The sequence below is a fragment of the Fusarium proliferatum genome (assembly GCF_900067095.1).
Source record: "Fusarium proliferatum ET1 genome assembly, contig: FPRO_scaffold020, whole genome shotgun sequence".
Taxonomy (NCBI): domain Eukaryota; kingdom Fungi; phylum Ascomycota; class Sordariomycetes; order Hypocreales; family Nectriaceae; genus Fusarium; species Fusarium proliferatum.
The window spans coordinates 132,761-154,341 of record NW_022194809.1 but is presented as its reverse complement, the minus strand read 5'-3'; the positions used below and the strand labels follow the sequence as shown (position 1 = coordinate 154,341).

General features: G+C 48.8%; 3 protein-coding genes across 3 annotated transcripts; 2 read left to right on the top strand and 1 right to left on the bottom strand.

Moving 5' to 3' along the window:
- Positions 1-3,262: 3,262 nt before the first annotated feature.
- FPRO_16088 (uncharacterized protein) lies at positions 3,263-5,810 on the top strand (the record flags this gene model as incomplete). Its single annotated transcript, XM_031225193.1, has 4 exons — positions 3,263-3,311; positions 3,743-4,146; positions 4,210-5,013; positions 5,064-5,810. The coding sequence occupies 4 exons, from the start codon at positions 3,263-3,265 to the stop codon at positions 5,808-5,810; spliced, it is 2,004 nt and encodes a 667-aa protein (XP_031090376.1).
- A 623-nt stretch (positions 5,811-6,433) lies between these two features.
- On the bottom strand, positions 6,434-8,715 carry FPRO_16087 (uncharacterized protein; the record flags this gene model as incomplete). The annotated part of the gene is made up of 6 exons (XM_031225191.1): positions 6,434-7,267; positions 7,316-7,426; positions 7,493-8,410; positions 8,465-8,474; positions 8,534-8,546; positions 8,658-8,715. The coding sequence occupies 6 exons, from the start codon at positions 8,713-8,715 to the stop codon at positions 6,434-6,436; spliced, it is 1,944 nt and encodes a 647-aa protein (XP_031090375.1).
- A 7,949-nt stretch (positions 8,716-16,664) lies between these two features.
- On the top strand, positions 16,665-19,884 carry FPRO_16086 (uncharacterized protein; the record flags this gene model as incomplete). The annotated part of the gene is made up of 5 exons (XM_031225190.1): positions 16,665-16,820; positions 17,245-18,547; positions 19,009-19,345; positions 19,388-19,641; positions 19,664-19,884. 5 exons carry the CDS (start codon positions 16,665-16,667, stop codon positions 19,882-19,884), a joined length of 2,271 nt encoding a protein of 756 aa, XP_031090374.1.
- Between the last annotated feature and the right edge of the window lie 1,697 nt (positions 19,885-21,581).

The window sequence follows — 21,581 nt, the reverse complement described above, 5'->3', positions numbered from 1 at the left end:
TCTTGCAGACAACGACACGGCTCTTGCTGACCATGAGAAAGAGCATGAGATGCGATATTGCGACGAATGCTCATCAATGGTCATCGAACATGCATATGATGACCATTTACGTGAGAAACATAGCATGAAAGATTGTTTGTTTTGCGCAACGTATCCTCTCCTCCCTGAGTTGCTTAAAGAACACATTATGGAATATCATTGCATAATGATGAGATGTTCAGAGTGCAATGACTTCCGAACAACAGCAGATATGCCATCACCTCCAAGACAGTCATGGTTGGCAGAAATGCTGCTTCTGTGACGATGTGATTGCTGAACCAGAAGTCCAAATCCACATAGACGAACATCACAAACCAGTCACATGCTTTGAATGTGGTTTAGAGGTGGCCCAGACAGATTTCAATCTTCATCTCGTCAACGAACACGACTACACTGTTCAACCGCCAGCAAATAATGGCACGCACAATGGCGGGCAAGTTGCAAAGAGCACTTTGGCGAACTCGAGCCAAAGGACCACCGCTTCTGAGGATAGACAAGACCGGCCCGTTCTGCAGTCTGCTCAATACTCAAATGCTAAGAACAAGGCAGGGGATTGCGATCCATGTAAAAAACACTATGACAATCTATACGAGGATCGAAGGAGAGAGCACAGCATACGAATAAGAGACAGTAAGCAGTTCGCAGGAGCCAGAGTACCATGCGTTGATGGGGTTAAACAGCATTCAAAGAAAAAGAATATATAGGTGCAAAGAATGCCAGAAAGCAAAATTACCAAAACAGTAATTATATTAGGTATTCTAAGAACTAAGAAATATAAAGCAAAGCAGTCTTCAGTAGCGAACACAATAGGCACCGCTCTTTGTAACAGTTCTCCCAATTTACCCTGCGAAGGATTCTCATCACCCAAAGTTGCGCAGCCCAGCCTAGAGGGATTTTGCTAAGATCTTGCTGGGGCAATTGGATATTCTTACCAATCCTCTACAAAGTTGTGAATTGTCATGTAAGAAAAGACTAATGCTATCCACATCGTACCTACTTCCCTTCGTAACAGCGCAGCAGGGGGTAAAACCAAGTAAATAACAAAGCATTCTTTGTACTGATACACGGCCAAAATCAGGCAGGCTGAGATGTTGCTCCATTGGGCCCAGATGATGCAACCACATCGTGCTTAATGCCTGCCCTCTACGTATTCCCTCCTATACAATAATAGTGGGAGATCATCGCTGACTATACATTATGCATTACGTCCAAGAGAAGGACATTTCCAAAAGTAAGGCTGGGTATCCCTCAACCCTAAACCTCCACTAGTACTCTACATACTACACCTGTCTCTTCCTATATGGCAACCTTCCTGGCATGTGCCAAATGTGATGGCCCTCAAGTGTGATCGTTTGGTTAGTCACCCACTTTTATAATTATGTATCGCCGGCAAAACGAGACATTCGGCAGGAGCCGTGTGTAGTGTGCAGGTTCAGAGGCTATTCTGCTATAGTCTTGCCTGGATAATACCCTCTATAGAGTCGAGAGTAGGGGCATTGAATACGCCATCCCGCGGTAATTGGTTACTCCTCTTTCAGCCTTAATTTTATCATCAATTCCCAATCTGTTGAAAGCTGCGACGATCAGAAATGGCTTTACCAAAGTGTGTCATATAAGACGATAGTAAGCTGACATCAATGATGAGAGCCAGTCTACCAGTGCAACACAGGCCTTTACTGGCTTAAGAAAACACCACTATCTCGACGGTGAGCTCTCTACATGATTCGCGCTTTATGTTATGACAGAGTTGCTGCTACTCTTCGCCACTGTTGCTAACAAAGGCATAAATATAAGCCTATAGAGAACCGTAATCAATGAGTGACTATTCTATATGGGCCATGAGAAAACAATAACTACAAAACTTGGCTATAGTGTCGATAGAACCTTATAATAGGAGATTCATATGTATACTGAGCCATGACAGATAGCCTTGCTGAGGACCGACGTGACGCGTGACGGGTCCCATTACTGAACTTACTGACATTGTTCGATAAACCGCTAGTACGGATAAAGCAATCAACTGACAGCAATTTTTCTCGCCCCTATTAATGCAAGAGCTATTTAGTTAAACAAGTCATCATAAATTCACGCTATCCCGTGGAAACGCATAGAGTCCTTTCTTTTTAATCCCTTTACATTTCAAATGCCAGCAGCAAATGGCTAGACAACAGAATGGCTCCTTCTTTGATCTCCCCACCGCCTGAGATGATCTCCATGATATTTTCAAATCTCCTACGGGAAGATGTCTTCCGTGTTCGACTGACGTGCAGATTTCTGAATAGTCTAGCGCACTCCCTCTTTGCTCGTTGCTTTTATTCGGATACCCGTTATGCCGCGGCTGAGAAACGAGTTCTAGTAGAACTCGCCACTATTTCAGCGGTTCCTCGCCTCGCGACCACTTCAGGGAAGCTCATTATCCACAGCTTCGCACATTCACTTTTCCAAAAATTGCCAAATCCCCAGAGATCACCTCCGTTGGCAGAGTTGGGGGCTAGCTCCGAATTCATCCGGAGCATTACACCATTCATTCTTCTTACTGTAGCAGCTTGTAAGCTACAGGTTGGAGGACTCAATATTTCCACCCGGTTACTTACTCGAAATTCCCATTGCATTAGCCATATTCCGCTACCACCCCAGCTGAAATGTCCTCTTGTTACCAATATTTGCTGCTTTCACCTCTGCATTAATAAAAAGTTGAGCAACAAAATAAGCCTCGACAAATCTCTTCGCCAGATTCCGGCACCGTCTGATTTCGTTCCTGAAACTTACAGAGAAACTCCAACCAAGAGATCTACTGGCATACTTGGCAACGTCACTATTCCTCAGCTGAGGAGATTCACTCTCGTGGGGGTGGGATGCCAGGAGCGCGAGCTGGAAGACTACCTCGTCAGGCATGCGAGAAGGCTTAGGAAATTGGATCTTGCGCGCTTTGTGCCAAATGGGGAGGGACACCGCCGTCTTGTCGCTCAGACAAATATTGAAAAGATGCAAGTGGATTGTTTGTCCCTTGACAATGAGAGCTGATAGTAGGGAGACGAAGGAGACCTTTGCGATGGCTTCGATTGCCACCAAGGCGTCTGGGCTTAACCTCCTTTATAGGTAGCCCCGACGTCAAGATCTGGGCGGCAGAGTACCAGTTTAGAGTGGTTCAATGTGGTGTCCGAAAGAAATTCCCACTGGTAAACTGTCACAACCCTAGCGAGAGCATGGCTACGTAATGAAGATGGCGAATACTTCTTTCCTCTCCTCGTCACTCCCTGACTCTGATTTTGGTATGAATATTTGCCTTCATCTTGGAACCTGTGGACGATTCTAGTGTGTTAGAAGGAAGAGGAGTAAGAACTTTGATGCCTATGCCCAGATTGGTTCAGTGATAGTTATCCTCGAAGAGGCCTAGTCAAAGCTGCATGGTAGTGAATATGGTGATTACATCCAATCAATGCAGGGTCGAGATATTAATTAGTGTGTCTAATGCTTAGCTTTCGTCGAATCTTTGACGGTCATGGAGCCTCGAGTTGATATCTGCATAGATTTGGCTGTGGTCAAGGGAGAAAATTTCGGCAGCAGTCTTCAACACACATTCGCCTTCCTTTGTCATCAAACTTTCTTGGCATACAAGTGTTAAGAAAGTGGCCCTGTCTACACGTAAATCCTTAACACGTGCACAACAAACATTCCAATCTCGCTCGAGAACGCGTTGAAGAGCACAACACAAAGTTGGTGGTTTTTCAGGCCTTTTGTGTCAAGTTTGAGGAAGCGGCCCAGCAATTCGTCACCGGACCGCAACGACGTTTCGCTCAGCAATTTGCTCAAGATTTCCTCGGTTTTTGGAAGCGAGAGCTCTCCTGCTCTGGGCCCGCGACCTCTAAGCCTACATACAGCAGCGTGGCCGCTGCCGCACCTCCCACTAACGATGACCGTCTGACCCACAGACAACAACAACGACAACATGAACGTCGGCAAACAGATCCACCCCGACGAGACCTCCGCGCCTTTATCCGTCTAGAAGCCGGAGCTCCGGCCAGGGCCCACAGTGGCTATGCAATCCGGACTCTGATCAGGGAGAAGCTCGGTGCCGTCTCAGACAAGATCCGGCAGGTGTTCCAGGTCAGATCGGGATAGGCCGTCCTGGCTGCCGACTCGGCAACACGCGACTTTCTGGTGGAAAAGCAAGCTGAGTGGGCTGCTGAACTAACGTTAAGACCTATAGCAGTAGAAACGAACAAGGAATGGTTCACCTTTGTGATCTCAGACGTTCCTACAAGGCTGACTGGCATTTACGGCAATGAGGTGGATAGTGACAGCGCCGTCAGCGACGAGATAGAAATCCAGACTGGGCTCAAGCCCATTGATGTACGTACCAGGAGACAATTCTCGGACAACCCCTTGACCAAGGCCCTGCTTGTGTCTTTCCTGAAGCCCACAAAGAGATTATGGTCGCTCTTTGGCAGCAGCGCAGCCAGACTCGTCGACAAAACCGACCGACCCAGACATTGCGAGACGTGCTGGGGCTACCACTTTGCCCGCAATTGTCACAGACAGCCAGTTCGCCGACGCTGTGGTGAGGCTGGCCATCTTGGAGACGATTGCATCGCACCAGAACAGTGCGTCAACTGCTTAGGCCCCCACCAGACCAACTTCCGTAGGTGCCCAGCTCGGCCAAAGACAGTGCACGGCGTGCTCCACCGACTCGCTAAAGAGCAACGAAAGCATGTTCGGACCGTAGGCGCGGAGACATACCGACAACGACACCCAGAACCACAGTCGGGATCGCATCAGGAAGCCCTGAAGGGCATGGCTGAGCGACAAACCGTGGATGTCACATCACAAGAACAGCCGAACGCTCGTGCTCCCAGCCCAGCTGTATCAGGAGCACATTCGTGCATCATGGTAGCCACGACCCCTCATGCTGGCTATGGAGCAGAGGAGAAACCCGAACAGCCCAGACCAGGCTCACCGCGAAAGCGCCGAATAGTTCTCATTAATCGCTCGCATGGCCAGGAATAGATATTCTCAAACGAAAGAACGACAGGAAGTCGCTCAGGATCTTCCAGGCTAACGTCGGCAAAATCCCTCCAGCACACGACTGCACCCTGGCGCTGGCCGACTCGGAACAATATGACGTTGTGCTCTTGCAAGAGCCGTGGACAGCTCACACAGAGACCCGCAATCTAACTCAGACTCACCCTGCATATGACACATTTGCGCCGGTCGACATGGAGAACGGCAACGACACTCGGCCTAGAGTGATGACATATGTCCGACGAGACCCAAGACTTGTTGCTGACCAGATCCGGCCTTTTCAGACCCGAGACATTCTCTGGCCTACGGTCAACAGCATGACAATAGTCAACTTCTATTGCCAAAACGACGAGAGTGACACCCTGAACACGCTACTTCGATGGCCTGTCCCGGAACGCTGTCTTGTTGCTGGCGATTTCAACGCCAGACATCGTAGCTGGCAAACAGGCCAAACTACGAACCGCCGCCAAGAGATAGCAGGATGGGTGTCTGAGAATGACCTCGGCCTTCTCAACACTTTAGATATTCCAACAAACCCGTGCGGCAACACAATCGATCTTGCCTTTACTAACATACCACTTGCTGAAGCTATCTGCGAGGACCATCTCGCCGTCAGCTCTGACCACTTCACGCTCAGCCTGACCTTCTCCAACATCAGATCGACTTCGGTGCAGCCAGGCAAGTATCAACTGTACTGCAGAACCCACGACGATGTTCTGCTGTATCTCAAATACAGGTGCATCATCTAAAGGCGCGGTTTGTTCTACAGGTCAATTTAAACATATGCCTTGTATAATTGCTGCTGTCTTTCACTCTCTACGATCTGACGATCTGGTTATTTTGTGTTAAAGGATGAGAATGCAAGCCACACCCCTAGGCAGTTGACATACCCATGATCCGATAGCCTCCCCGAATCACGCGTCGAGTAGATAAAAGCTGAGTTATTGCTGACTTTACCATAAAACAATCTCTTCGATTTAGCGACTCAACGTCAATGACACTCATGCGGATCGTTCTACACCGCCTGCAGTATCACCATCTCGTAAAATGGAGCTGTCAGTCTTTGAATCAGTAGTAAATCACGCGGAGATTCACGTAGCAGGCCTGACTCTCAATATCTATGAACTCACTTCACGCCTAGTTAGTCATAATACAACTCGCAGCGTTCAGATATTCATGTACAGCTAACTATCAGCCAGATAGCTTCATTACTAATTACTGAATAACTCCAGCGACGCATCAACGCCAGGAAGTGCTCCCAGCGCTCCTAAGTAACGCATCTGTCACAACGCTTTCCGATCCTTTTCATTTCCAAAAGTATTTGATTGTGATTCATCGCTGAATCAACATGCGTCCGTGTTTCCCTTTCCATTTACCCGAAAACAATAGTCACACCCATGTCTGCGCTCACTCCTCTCCAGAGATCACCTTCGCCTCTGACATCCAACAGCGTTGCCTCTTCCTGCGGCTGCTGCATGCTTCCCTTGTCAACGCGTTGCCAGACCTCCTGCACAATAGTCCAAGCACGGTCAATATTCGCCATGCCTTGCCGGCGGTTGATCGCCATGAATACCTGGTGTGCAAGCTCGCGATCAGCGAGTGTAGCGGCCTCGCAAGACGCAACAAAAAGCGGCCACAGAAGCGCACTCGTAGGACCAGTGTTACTAACAGTTCCAATGCAGTGAGTAAGACTCTTGTGCGCATGGCGTTGTACAAGTACGTGCCTCCGTGGGTAGCCATAAATGGTGCGGTAAAGGTAGACGAAAGCAGAGTGGCGGTAAGACAAAGCGTTACTGAGAATGCTCTGGAGGTAACCCCTTTCTGCAGATTGCTCAGGACTCAGCTCTTCAAGGTTCTGGTTCAGAACTGAGTTTTCGGGCACTGTAGGGCGCCAGTCCTCAAGCGCCGACTCAATGCCCGTTGCCGATATCTGGAACTCAGTCCGGAGAACCGAGACCTTTGAAACTTCTTCGTTCACGACAGCAACGTTAAGCTCGTCTTTGAGTGCCAATAGACTAGAGAGTCGGTGAATGATTGGCCATAAGGAAGTGGCCATGCCAAGTAGAGTGTCGACGCTATTAAGGGGCGACGTAGCACCGTTAGACTCCAAAGAGTCGGATGGCGTAGGGTAGTCGATATCGCGGGTACTAGACAAAGGAACAGTACCGAAAGATAGTGCTGCAATCACATCGTAGAAACGAAACGCCTAGGACCATCAGTGAGTTGCTCGGTAATTTGCCGAAGGGCAACCTACCTTCTCCAAAAAGATGCCTGTAGGATCGATGGTAGTTTCATACTTACTCATGACGGCCATAGCGCCTTTGAGATGGACATCCACGATATTAGATCGGTCCTTTTGTACCAACTATGAAACCGTCAGTAGAAACACCTGACATCTGTATCTGTCAAGACTTGCCGCTTCATAATACACCAAAAGCATGACGGCAGCCAACAATTCATTTTTACCTGCACCTGTTCCCTTCTGAATCAGGCGCGCTAGACCTTGAATGGCTCTATTGTGGAAATAGATGCTGTTCTCGTCATTTCTAACCCCACGATGCTCAAGATGAGCACTCGCCAAAGCGTAGACAGCATTGGTGACAACGAAGCTAGTGTAACACAAGGGAAGAATAAGCTGCTGGAAAGGATTGCCGCTCTCTTCGTGGAAAACGATGCGACGGGACAAAACGTTGTAGAAATGATCGAAAAGTACGCGACGGTTGTTACGTTCAGAAAATTCTGAGAATACTGGAGCGCAAAGCTCAAACCAGGGAGATTGTGTTGGAATAGGCATAATCATGGCTAGTGATGGGCTTGGGGTTGCATATGCATTAGCGCAGGCGCTGGCATATGTAGTTTTGGGAATAGTTATGGCGATAGACTCTCGTCGAAAGGTCTTTTCGATATCGCCCTCCTCTGCATTCTTGACATGCTCGGCCAAAAACTTGGGATCGTCAAACGCAGGCAATTGAAAGTCGACCGACTCGAGCGGTGAGATGACAGGAATGTTCGTAGATACCCAATCCGATTGATCAGCGGATATGCTGGCGGTGTGATTGACAAGAGATGTGCTGAGTGTTGGTGGCTGGGTCGTAACAGTAGTGTCGTCGAGCAAATCTTCGTTAGCTGATTTACCATGCACATCGTCGTTCCATTTGGAAGCAGCATGCACATCTAAAACGTTCTTGGCCCTGCCTGAGCTCGAGTAAGAATTGGTGTCGAACGGCGAGCACGGAACAATCGATTCGCCCTTACGCCTCTGCCGGCGGGGGATAGGTTTGTAAATGCACTCCTGACTGCGTTCTTGGCATCGGGAGCATGCAGGTCGAGTCTCATCACATTTCTTCTTCTATATTAAAGTAATGAGTATGACAACAAGTGCGCGTGCAGATGAGCTGTGTACCTTTTCTTTGCTGTCACAAGACTATTAGTCAATTGCTGGTCAAGTTGAAGACAAGGACGTTGTACTCACCAATAATTGCATGCTGTGCGACAAAAAAACATGTCCGAGTTAGCCATATTCGTTTTAAACTAGACCGTGGGGAACATTGCGATGTGGAACAGAATGCTTCCAGAAGATTATTTGTTCGACATACCTGCGCGTGAGCGCTTGATAGGGGCCTTGGGTGGTGCAAGCCTGGTGTACAGCAACATGGTTGTAGTGGCAGTTGTGTGGTGACGAATAATAGATAAACGAATGATCACAAAGTCAGTCACGAGGTCGGTGCTACAGATGTTTTGGCGAATTGGTGGTGAGTTGCTCTAGATTTAGGACGAATATAGATGTCTTGTAAGAATTGGTAGACTGAAGCAGTCCTAAACTTCAATCAAGTCAAGTATTGTCAAGATGAGTAGCTGATCGGCGCCAGGATGGGGAAGAGAGGGGAATAAAGACCAATTCTACGAGCTGAAGGTCTAGGAGAAATTGAATGCAGAGACGAGAGGCTGCTGGTGATGTCTAATACCAAATCTCACCGTCGTTGGTCTCGACAGTTGGTCCAGGGCGAAATATGACGACAGCTAGACACAAAAGATAATAGCCAAGCTTAAGTCAAGATTTGAGGTCAAGAGGGAGAGGAATGCGATGAGGAAAGGGGGAAAGGAAGAAACAGCACGGATTAATATTGATGCCTTGCGCGTTTCGGTTTGGTTTGAAGGCTCTTGGCCTTTAAAGGTTAGTACTATCGCAGTCTTTTGCCTTCCATGCCCAACAATCATGGAACCCCGGCCTGGCACTTTTCCACAACGCTAACTTCAGTTAGCTTGCGGGATTACGGACGCTGCATGCCCTGAAGAGATTTACCCCGCCTATTGCTCTTGGCTGGATGCCTCCGCATCCACATTCAAAGAGAGCTCGGGATTTTTGGGATGCGACAATTCCACTGGCAAGGCGTTTCTCAGGTTTTGAGGCGGCGGGTCATGGAGAACCAGGGGTATAAGAGCCAGTTATTTTTTGCTGTGCTAGCCTTGGTATTAGAGTAGGAGCGCGGCGCTATGCAGTCTAAGGCAAATCCACGCCTCCATTCGCCCGACAACAAACAGGTCACTTGACCGTCTGTTCTTCACACAAGGAGGACCTTCATTCGACAACACCCAAGGTATATTTGCAAGGTCCTAGAATTGAAAGGATGAATATTATCAACAAACCACGCCCTCTCTGCAGCTCTCTAATGCTCAATCAAATATTGGAAGCGTGTTCTCCCGAAAGGCGACTGTGTTCCAGAACTACATAGCCCTGGCATTCTATTCCCTGGTAAGCTGTAACATACTGCCAATCCAGCACCATCTGGCCTGCGCAAACGAAACCATGTGCTTCGCGCCCCCGCCCCCTGATTGCAACAAAACAAGGTGTGATTAGCAACCCGGCGCGGGTCCTTCGTTTGCGTAGGAACATCAGAACCAGTCATCTGGAAATTTAAGTTCACGAACCCTTTATTCCACCCGGTGATCGGCAATTATTGGAAAATGGTATTGACACTGGTTCGAATTTGGTGGCGCCTGGTGAAGCATGGGCAGACAGCTGATGTTGTCGAACTCTTGAGATACCCTAATGATTATTGGTGAGTCAGCGACTGCTGCCTTGTCTGGATACTCAAAGGTCGAGCATCCATGAGATAAGGACTCAACTTCGTGATATTCACACCTCTCCAGAGAGGTACGGACGACTTTCGGACCAGCATTTCTCGAGTGAAGAAGTGTTAAAACTTACACGACCTGGACTGACCGTTGATAATGCTGATCAGATTGGTGGTCGACTAGATCAATCACACTCTTTGAGCCTAAAATGTATGAATCAATAATTCCAATGACGATGATTCTTTTTTGCAATTTTCATACTTATGAGAACACAGATGTCTTCATCCTTTCCACAACCTTGGCTCCAATAAGCCTCCACATACGAATACCACTGAAGTCTTAAAACCCTTGTGTTCCAGAACCCGTCCATCTTTCCAATAGTATCAATTTTAGGACAAGCAGCCGCTAACTCATGATTCTGTTATCCTTCCAACTTTGCGGAAAGTTTTTTTTTACAGATACCACATCTCACCATAAAGCTCATTTGTCTGATTTCAGGCTCATGCGTTAGTTCAAGATCGTAAGGCTACTAGAGGCTAACCGCTTAGAAACGGTGTTCCCTTTTGTGACAGGGAGGCTTTGAAAGAGACGACCCAAACCAAGTGCGCACAAATCATCTTCCAAGCTGCAGTGTAGCAAATCTCATATGATTTATAACTCCCTCTTCCGAAAGGAAATGCCTACTTTTCCTCCCTACATTATTAATTCTCAACCAAAAGTTGTGTCACAGTCTAACACTGACACAAATATACTACTTGCATTTCAAGCGTATCAGGGAGACCTAAAATCAAATCTGTGACGAGCCGCAAAGATCTATTGTATTAACCAACAGCGGCTTTCTGTCAAGATACATAGAGTATAGGCTTGTAGTGATTGTGTTCTGAACTAACGAAAATTGAATGATCTAGACGAACAGCTTATAGTCTAGTATATCCTTGACTTAGATTCGCGAGGACCCCTTTCTAGCATCGTGATGTTAAAAAGGTGGCAAATCGACTACTAAGCAATCGCAACGCGTCACCACTTGGCAAGCGCTGGGCTACCATTTTCGTGAATCGGCTACAGCAATTCAAACGATCAATGCAGAAGGTCAAGCAATCGATTCATGCATCGTGGTCGCAGGCCAATACCGGCTTGCCATTTGGTATGGAGAAGGCAGCCTCTTCGGCGATTGTGTTATTGCTACAAACCAAAATGGCTGGAAAGATAATTAGACTGGTCTCTACGGACCAGGCACTTTGATCGACACACAAGTAACCGATCAGTCGCTGCCTATCGTCTTTTAATCTTTGATGGTCACGAAAGCCACCACTTGGCCGACTTCGAGATATATTGTGAGATAACAATTTTCTTACGCTCTATACACCACCCATGCTTCCCATCCACTTCCGCTCCTTGACGTCGGGTGCTTTGAGTCGTTAAAAAAGGCATATGGTTGAGAGATAGAGCATTTAATCTGAAAGGTCTATAATCTATGTTCCTAAGACCGAGCTTTTCCCGGCCTTTTATACCGCTTTTTAAGTTGCTATTAGTAAAGAAAATCTTAAGAATGTTTTCAAAGAAGCTGGGCTTGTTTCCAATCCAGAATCTGTGGTCTCAAAGCTTGATGTGCAGCTATGGACTCCAGTGCCTATTGAGGAGGAGGTCCGGCAAGCTCAACCTTGGACCTCAAGGACCCCAAGAACAGTTCTTGAGGCTAGATCTCAGCCTAAGTACCTTACCAAACGAATCAGAAGACGTCAAAGTAGCTCTCCAGAGTCAATTCTTGAGACTATCCACTCTCTTACTAAGGTAATAAAGAGAAAATATACATAAGACTGCCTTATTAGAGGCTAAGGGCCAAGAGCCTCGACGGTCAAATGAGATACGAACCCGGCGGCGTGCGGCAAAACTGATCCTTCTGCAGACAAGAGGGAGCCTGACTATGCAGGAAGGTCAGGATTTAATTGACCAGATAGATGTAGATACGCAGATAATGACCGGATTATCGAGAAGTCGTGGTCAGGGAAATTCGGCGCTGCCGAGGGTTCGGCGCTGTGGGGCTCGTGGAAAGACTGGGCATGATGCAAGAACCTTTCAGAATAGTATTTAGGCCACTGAGGGTGATCATAGTAGCTGATAATGTGTTATGTTTTCACTGAGATTTATCTTTTAAACATTCTATCTTTTGCTTCTTGTCGTTCTTCTCAAGTCGAACAAGTGTCGCAGATATTTTAGCGGCTTTAGGTGAGAGGTAGCGAAAGAGATGTGAGAGCAAGGCGGTCTTCCACAGCACATAATGACTGACTTCGTATTGAAGGAATACTATTCTTGGGAGGGCATATGAACCTGAACCCTTTACGTTTAAGGGGCTGATAACGACTCAAAATTATAGCCCTTCCCAATCGAACTTCCAGAGTCAGAGCTTCTCCGCCACCCAAGAACTGCCACTGTACCGACTGCAATGCTGACCCTTGCTCCCGACTTAGGAATCAAAAACATAGAGGCATTTTTAAAATTGTCAGTGAAGTTAGACATGCACTGTGGTCGTATATCTTGGTTCCAAAAAGCGATGGTGTTTGTGGGTATTCTCGATTCCATCCTTGGACAAAAGAGCTTGTACTAAATCAACGTCATAGACTCTCATCGCCAGGTTGTCCATCTCGGTCATTCCTTCCCACCTTCGCAAAAATCTCCGGACCTAAGACACACGTGTTGATATCCCGCCTGACAGGCTTTCATTCTAGTCTCTCGAATTAGGGTTATAAATTTTCGTGAGCTGACTCGTGATATAATCGTATAGTATTGCCACCTTTATTCTCCCATCTATCTTTCCTCTTCTAATTCTATATAAGTATCTTCTTCAATCATTCGCTGTACGGATTTTTTATTCATACTATTACATATGTTTGGCGGTCAACAGGCGGATTGGTACCAATCCCACCTACCATATCTGGCGTAATATCGTACGCTATCGGACATAGGAAACACGCGCTGTTGTGGTTCTGGTATAACATAAACAATTTAAACTTGATTCAAACCGCTATGAGCTATGTGCATCAGCATTTGAAGGTCTTCCAGCGATTTTAGCTTGAAAGCTTTGTTCGTGGGAACTTGAACGACTTTACGAGATGTCAAATTCTTAATATCGATGTTATACGCCCTGCGTCCATTGCAAGAACAATTAATACGAGACGCACCATTGAGATTTGGCACGGTCGTGGTGGGAGTGATCGCGTGCTGAAGTTGGAGTGTACGAAATTAAGAAAAATGGCCCGCTTAAGAAAATGAAAGCAGCTTAAAAAAATATTTCTTGGTAACATGAGGTATGTCTCGTACTCAAATGAAGTGGCGCTAACGCCGTACCATTTTCAGTGGCAAAAGTTATCCTCCAGGCTAGGCTTCAAAGGCTGGGATGAACAAATATTGCATTCGTGCTTGTAAATTTGGTTATTTTAAACCCTTGTTCGTTATGGAATAATCAGTCTATGATAAGCGCAGAGATATGTGTGGCAGCTTGCGCCAAATTACGCGACTAATGTACTAGCATTGCCGGTTCGTGACTTAGTCTGAACCTTGATCGTAAGGGGTTAGACTCGTGACCACTGATACGAGCGGATGACTCAAGAGCGCCCAGACTTAGCTAGCGTGTGATCGGTTCGCCTAGCTACAGAATCTGTATGACTCATGACTCCTATGCAGAATAAAATTGATCCCTCAAACTGATAACCTGTCCTCAGTTCAGTACAAGCAGTACATAGTTCGAAACACGTTATTTGCGACATAATCGCTTCGAGTTCAGCAAGACGAACCATGGTTAAGAAAAAAATACTAATGCCGGTTGAAGAAACAGGCTGGGCTCATCTGGCGCAGGCATCACAAATAGAGATCTCGATCCCCGCAATCATTAAATACCAGCAGGATCTATTCTGGTCGGAATTAATGATGTTTTGACAACAGCTGGCCAGGTTTGGAAGGCGATGCGCTCGGATAGGCATAGCGTGCTGCTCAACTGCGCGCAAATTCTCGTGTGCTCCACACTACTCGATCTCGTATTTGGTAATTGTGTAATGTACCACTAAATGGCTCGATAAAATACGATGGTATTGCTGTCTCGATCCACCGTCAACTGACTCTCCCTATCTATATTAATGGCTTAGCACATTCTGAGACATGTTCATATCTGTCTTACTGAAAGCTAGATGATAACTGCCACAAGACAAGTTCAACCTGCTCCGATCGCAAAACCCTGAATCTGTAAAGCCTCTGTTGGACATGGCCTTGAGGGGGAACGCACACATCAGAACTGTAGGCTAATTGAACCCTCCACTGCGAGACCAAATTGTACTAATACGACCTCGTTTTCAAATGATGCAGTCATATCCATGTCACGTTTATCTAGCACAATGCCACCTAGCCCTGGCAACGGGACTTCTGCGAGGCCCAAAGATACGAGCAATAATATTACATCTCTTGCATTGTTCCAAGAAGCACTCAACGAACTAATAGACATAAATCAAGCAGCACTTGAAAAGCTGCGGTCACGTTATGAGAACAAAGCCGAATCAGCTCAAGAAAGTTCTGTCGCACGACTTGACGCATGAAGGGCTTGTTGGTATGCAAGAACGCACCCGCAAAGAAGTTACATTAATGAAGGCGGTTCAGAAGTTCTTGGATGCAAAGGTTGTGCTGAATTAGTAGGAGAACCTTGGGGTCATTTTCTTGTAAATCTTCCCTGACTCGCGGGTGTGTGGTGCGACTCTTTGTCCTATCATGCAGGTGATGATCTGGATGATGGGCGTTTTGGCCTTAGCTCGTTGCTGACTGAGATTAAACGCATTAGAACCCATGATTGTATGTACCGTTTATGCACAATGTAGATACGCGATGATTCAAGAGATAAATTATAGTGGTCAGGGATAAGATAAATAATCGCTATTGGAACTAATACTGCGCTCAACCTCACCGTGACGGAATGCACTTCATCACCATGATGCCTCACGATTCTGAACCAACAGTGATTGGTGAGCGCAAGCTCGAGCACTAATGCCAAGTGCCCATCGAGAAAGTGAATATGCCTTTTCTTTATAATGGAAACTGATCTTTTTTGTGCAATCCGAGATTATCATCTTGATTTTAGGTCTGATGTCAGAGTAATCAAGCCACGTGCTAGGTGCTACTTTGCTCCTCTCTTTTTTTATGATTCAAGTTTGGGTGATGTCGTCGGTTATTAATGTATTTGGCGCAGTCTTTGTCTTGCTTCGGTATAGAGGGCGAGTGGGTGGTGAACCGGAACGAGGAGGGAGCCAACTTAAGGACATGATGGAACTACTAGAATGTCGGTCTAGAATGAGTGACAGTATGTCAAAGATATTGTTTGACACAGAAGTTTGGCAACATTAGTGCATTTATGCTAGGAAAGGAAAGTTACCGGAAATGGCAACACCGAAAACTTTCGGGCCACCACGAGCCTGGAATTTATTGATCTCAGTGAAACTTTGTGCTTCGGCCGGAGACGTGTCACTACTAATATCAATGCGGTCGATAATGATAACGAGCATTGTACACCAAGTCGGGCTCACACCAAAGAGAATCCTGGTCTAACTCATAAAAGCACCAGGCTAAGCCGATTAATGTCAAAGGAGCCATCTTCTTACATTTAGTTCACTGAGCAGATGCGGGTGTTTCAGTCTGTGGAGAGAGTCTACGACAGGCGTTGTTCAGCATTGATGACTTAAAAATAGTTTGTCCGTGACAGCGTCCATGTGCGTCCTGGGGGTGGTTCATTTCGATCGAGACACTAGCGGATGCAGCAGCTATCAATGAAGAAAGGTTATGCTGTGAATGAATTTATGCTCTACTCTAATTTTGATAGCTGCGTTTAGCCATACATAGACGTTTAGCCTTGCGCTGTCGCTTCTGCTGGACTTACGTGGATAATCGCAGAATAACACCGTGGCCGGAAGTAGTTAACATATTCAAGTTTAGCGCCTCAACATTTAGGATTCTCACATCTGACTAGATGCTAATCATTGAAATAGTCATTCATGCCCGTCAGGCGGCAGTAGATAAAGGTACATTCTTCTCGAACGAATCGCTCATCACCGATGCAATCAGGGCATTATATCACACATATATAAGTAGAGGAAATTAGTCAAGGCTAGATAAAATTTTACATTCCGCTTTGAAAGGCTTGATCTTGAATGGATAGGCCGGCCTTACCCTTTCGTTGAATATGATCTTGATTTTGCTTGATCGTTTCTCGCTTGTCGCATAGGGTTACTATGAGGCGGTCATTCTGTGACGTTCACTCCGTGCATTAACATCGGCATTTTTGTCGAACGACCTTGTCATAGCCCTTCAGCGATGCTGCGTGTAGTGCTGTCTCATGCTCTCGGTCTTTTGTCTTAACGTTGGCATTGCGGTCGAGGAGAAGCTGAACGATAGATTGGACACGAGCTCAACCGGTGGAGCCACAGGGAGAACGAAACAAACATCAGTAGTCATTGGACATAATCTGCAGAATATTCTTAGTACGATAATTCCATATGTATAGTATCATCCTAGATCTAGATAGTCTCCTGCACGCCCCATGCCCTTCTGAGGGCTGGGAATACCTATCCTCCTCGGCTTTCAATGAAGAAGTAGAAGAAGAAGAAGAAGAAGAAGCTGAAAGATCTTCTTCGTGGCCCCCGGCCGATGTTGTATGTAGTGCCATTCCGTGCTCTGCAACCCATGCGCTACACGAAGCGAAAGAACCACCATGCAAGGGTCAGAAAATGAGTGTAAAAATACTTGATCTGTCGGTTACTAGTTACTCAGGGTTGAGGAGATAGAGCGATGCACTACCCATCGTCTGACGAGATAGGTTGTGCTTGCGGGGCGCTTCACCCATGACGCGTTTACGAGAAGCAGAGCGAAAAAGAGCCAGAACTGTTCCAGCGTTTGCCATTCAGCCATCCCACTCACAAGCTCTCTACCCTATAGACGCATAATCCATGAATCATTGAAGGTATCACAACCTCGTCATCACACTTTCTTGGCATACAAGTGTTAAGAAAGTGGCCCTGTCTACACCAAAATCCTTAACAAGTGCACAACAAACATTTCAATCTGCGCTTTGCGCAGTCGCAAGTCGCAGCGATGGCTTCGTCTCCGACGATCCCGCCTGTCGCCCCGGACCCCTTCGATCTAGGGGTCCACACTCCCGCTAATCTGAACCGAAGAGCCCGTGCAGCCCTCTTGCAGAACAGCCCCGCGGTCGTGAACAGCCCCATTGGTGTTTCACCCAGACCTGGGCGGACGGCCCAGACACCGTCCTCGCCACTCAACGCCGCCACCACTGCTGCAGCTACGGAAGGAGCTGAGCGTGCCAATCCCGCATCGACCCCTGAACAGCAACCAATCTCTATTATCGAATCGGCCAATGATCTCGCGCGTAAACACGCGGAAGAGTACGACGCCAAACTAATGGTCTTCCAGGCCTTCTGCGCCAAGCTTGAAGAAGCCAACAAGCAATTCACCTCCGGACCGCAGCGACGTTTCGCTCAGAAGTTTGTCGACAGCGTCCTTGACGCCTGGAAACGAGAGCTTTCTAGCGATGTACCAGCTTCTAAACCTACCTACAGCAGTGTCGCCGCCGCCTCGCTCCCCGCTGACCGCGCCCGCACAGCCCACCAGCATCATCATCATCAACAACAACAACAGCACCGACAATCGGGCCCACCTCATCGCCAAGAGCAACAAGCCACCATCGCCGCCCCACCCCGACAGGACCTCCGCGTCTTCGTCCGTCTAGAAGCCGGAGCTCCGGCTAGGGACCATAGCGGCTATGCCATCCGGACCCTGATCAGGGAAAAACTCGGCACCGTCTCGGACAAGGTCCGACAGGTATTCCAGGTCAGGTCGGGATGGGCAGTCCTGACTGCCGACCATGAAACACGCGATTTTCTCGTAGAGAAGCAGGCCGAGTGGGCGGCTGAGCTGGGAGCTACGGCGGTAGAAACAAACAAGGAATGGCATACTTACGTGGTCTCAGACTTTCCCAGAAGACTGACCGACTTTCGCGGCAACGAGGTGGATAGTGACAGCGTTGTCAGTGATGAGATAGAAATCCAGACAGGGCTCAAGCCCGTTGATATACGTCCTGGAAGACAATTCTCGGATAACCCTTTGACCAAGACTCTCCTTGTCTCCTTCCTGAAGCCCACCAAGAAGAGGTTCTGGTCCCTCTTCGGGAGCCGGGCGGCCAGACTCGTAGACAAAAGCGACGTACCCAAGCAGTGCGAAACGTGCTGGGGCTACCACTTTACCCGCAAGTGCCATAGACAGCCAGTCTGCCAACGCTGTGGCAAGACTGGCCACTCTGGAGACGACTGCGCTGCATGGGAGCAGTGCGTCAATTGCTTAGGCCCTCACGATGCCAGCCTTCGTACGTGTCCAGCCCGGCCGAAGAAAGTGCGTGGCGTCCTCCGCCGGCTCAGCAAAGAACAACGGGAACACATAGAGGGCCTGAGACGTACCGACAACGTCACTTGGATTCACAACCAGAATCCCACATAGAAATCCGACAAGACACGACCGAGCTGCTGAGGGACGATACCCCAGCAGACGAACGTCCAGACGCTCGAGACTCGAGCCCGGCCGGCGTCACGAGCACTCGTGATATGGTGGCCACCGCCCCCAGGGCGGGTTATGAAATGGAGGAGCCCGAGCATCCTAGACCAGGCTCGCCACGAAAGCGTCGAATTGTACTCATTACTCGTCCTCATGACCAGGAATAGATATTCGCAGACACGAAAGAACGACAGGAAGCCGCTAAGTCGCATTGCAACCCCCGACTGCGCTCTGGCACTGGCTGACTCGGAACGATATGACATCGTGCTCCTGCAGGAGCCGTGGACAGCCCATACGAAAACGCCTTGCTTGACAGACCCACTACACCTCACCCAGTAGAGTCCTGGGACAGTAACGATACTCGACCTAGAGTGATGACATATGTCCGACGAGACCCAAGGCTTCTCGCTGACCAGATACGACCGTTCCAGACTCGCGATATTCTCTGGATCACAATCAATGGCGTGACTGTAGTCAACTTCTACCGCCAGAACGACGAAAGGGATGCCCTTGACACGCTGCTCCGATGGCCGCCCGGAAGCTGCCTCGTCGCTGGCGATTTCACTGAACAACGCAGAAGGGCAGACTACGGACCGCGGCCAAGAGATTGCCGGTTGGGCATCAGAGAATGACATCGACCTGCTTAACACTTTAGATATCCCACCAAACCCCGAACACAATCGCTTTTGCCAACATCCCACTTGCTGAAAGCCACTGTTGAGGACCATTCCCGTCGCCACTTCACCCTCAGCTTGACTCTCCCCAACATAAAGCCCGCTCCACTACAGCCGGGCAAGATTCGAGTGACGACAGAAGATGAGCTTAAACGATCCGTCGAGACCGTAGAGCTTGAGCCACAGAGACCCCCTCAGAGATTCAACGCCCGCGGAGCTGGACAATTGTTCACTTGTAAATCTGCTAACATCAGCAGCGAAGGCAGTGGGTCGGCCCTCACGGAAAGGTGGCTGCCCAGCTCCATGGTGGACAGAAGAGTGCGCCTGTGCGGCGGCTGCATTCGGCCTCAAGAGACCCCCTAGCTTCAATCAGGATGTTAAGATCGCCAAGAGAGACTTTCATCGCGTGGTCCGCCGAGCAAAACGAAAGTACTGGCGGGAACTCATCGATAGCTTCTCCAGCGCAGTGCTGTCTTAAGCCGTCGGGGCAAATCCGGGGCCTTCCAGCCGCCTCCCCTGCAGGTCGACGACGCTGTATACGAAACTCAGATGGACAAGGCGAGCGCACTTCGGGGAGCGTTACTGGAACGCGGAACTTCTGATGACGATATTGACCCGAACGTCTCCTCCTCGATCGATCACATTCTCACCCGAGTCCCTAGACGAGGCACAGCATGCGACTATCCATACAGGCAATACTTCCCCTGGGGCGGATAGCATCACCGTCAATCTTCTCAAACCCGGGTGGCACATCGTCGGTACGTGTTTGTTCGAAAGGTGCCTTCTTGGGTCATCACCCGGAACCATTCAAGCAGGCGGAGGTGGTCATGATCGCGAAGCCGGGACGACGAGACCTCACAAAGCCAGGGGCTGGCGACCATCTCCTTGCTCTCCTGTCTCGGAAAGGGGCTGGAAAGATTGATCGCTCGCCGCTTGGCGTGGGCAGCTGTTCACTATGGGCCTTCAAAAGCGGCGCTCCCCCAAAGGTCGGCAACAGACCTGGTGACCGCCTTGATCCACGATATCGAAGAAGCATTTGCACGCAAGAAGGTGGCCACCCTGGTCACGATGGATATCCAAGGTCCCCTTCAACCGTGCGAAGAGACTAGTCTTGCGTCTCCGTGAACAGGGCTGGCCCGACCATCTCGTCAGATGGGCTGAGTCCTTCATGAAGGATCGTTCAGCCCGCGTGAGGTATCAAGAACCCTCACGCCCTTCGCTCCTCTCCAGTGTGGACTGCCTCAAGGCTCACCAGTATCGCCCATCCTCTTCCTGCTCTACACTGAGCCAATCCACCGACTAGGCAACCCCAGGGCCGCTTCGGCTACGCAGACGACACGGCTATCCTTTCTATAGGCGACACAATAGATGAAACCACTGCACCGGCCTCCAGCTCCATCGGCGAGATGGTTCGATGGGGTGCAGCAAATGGCGTTTCGTTTGACCCGAAAAAGACCGAAGTCATGCACTTCTCTCGCAGCAACCTCAGGACCACGCCGGCTATCGCCACGGCGATGTCGAGAAGCCCCCCGAGCCAGCCTACCGGCGGGTGGGTGACAGCAGGCTACCGTTCCGCGTTCACGTCGAAAAGTGGGCGGCCAAGGCGCATGCCGTCGCCTATCATCTACGGGGTCTCGCCAACACGAAGGCCCTCCCAAGCCGTGAAGTGCCGTCATGGCTTGTGTCGAGCCGGTACTATTGCATGGATCTGAAGCCTGGTACCCGGGCACCACCAGACCGCGATGGAGTCAGCCTATAGAGACACGCCATCGAGCAATCAACATCTCATACAAAGAATGAACAAGGCCTTACACCAGTCCATGAGAGCCATACTGCCCATCTGGAAAACGACGCCCATCACCATCCTCCACCCCGAGAGCGCCATACCCGGACTTGGAAAAACGGCGATGGAGATTCTCCGCGCGGCTCAAATCACTTGACGACGCTCATCCTCTTGTGCGGAGAACGTTGCCAACCCTACTACTACCACGATTCATAAAGCGAAGGTATCAACAGGCAGAAAATAGCTTTAGAACACGACTCCGACGCACAGATGAGCTTCTTGTCTCGTGCAGGCGTCCTAAGCTCCTCCAGAAACGCTTCCAACAAGAAGAGATGCCACCCTTGCAGACAGCATCAAAGGAGAAGACAGCCAAGGCCTTTCTCCGCTGGGTC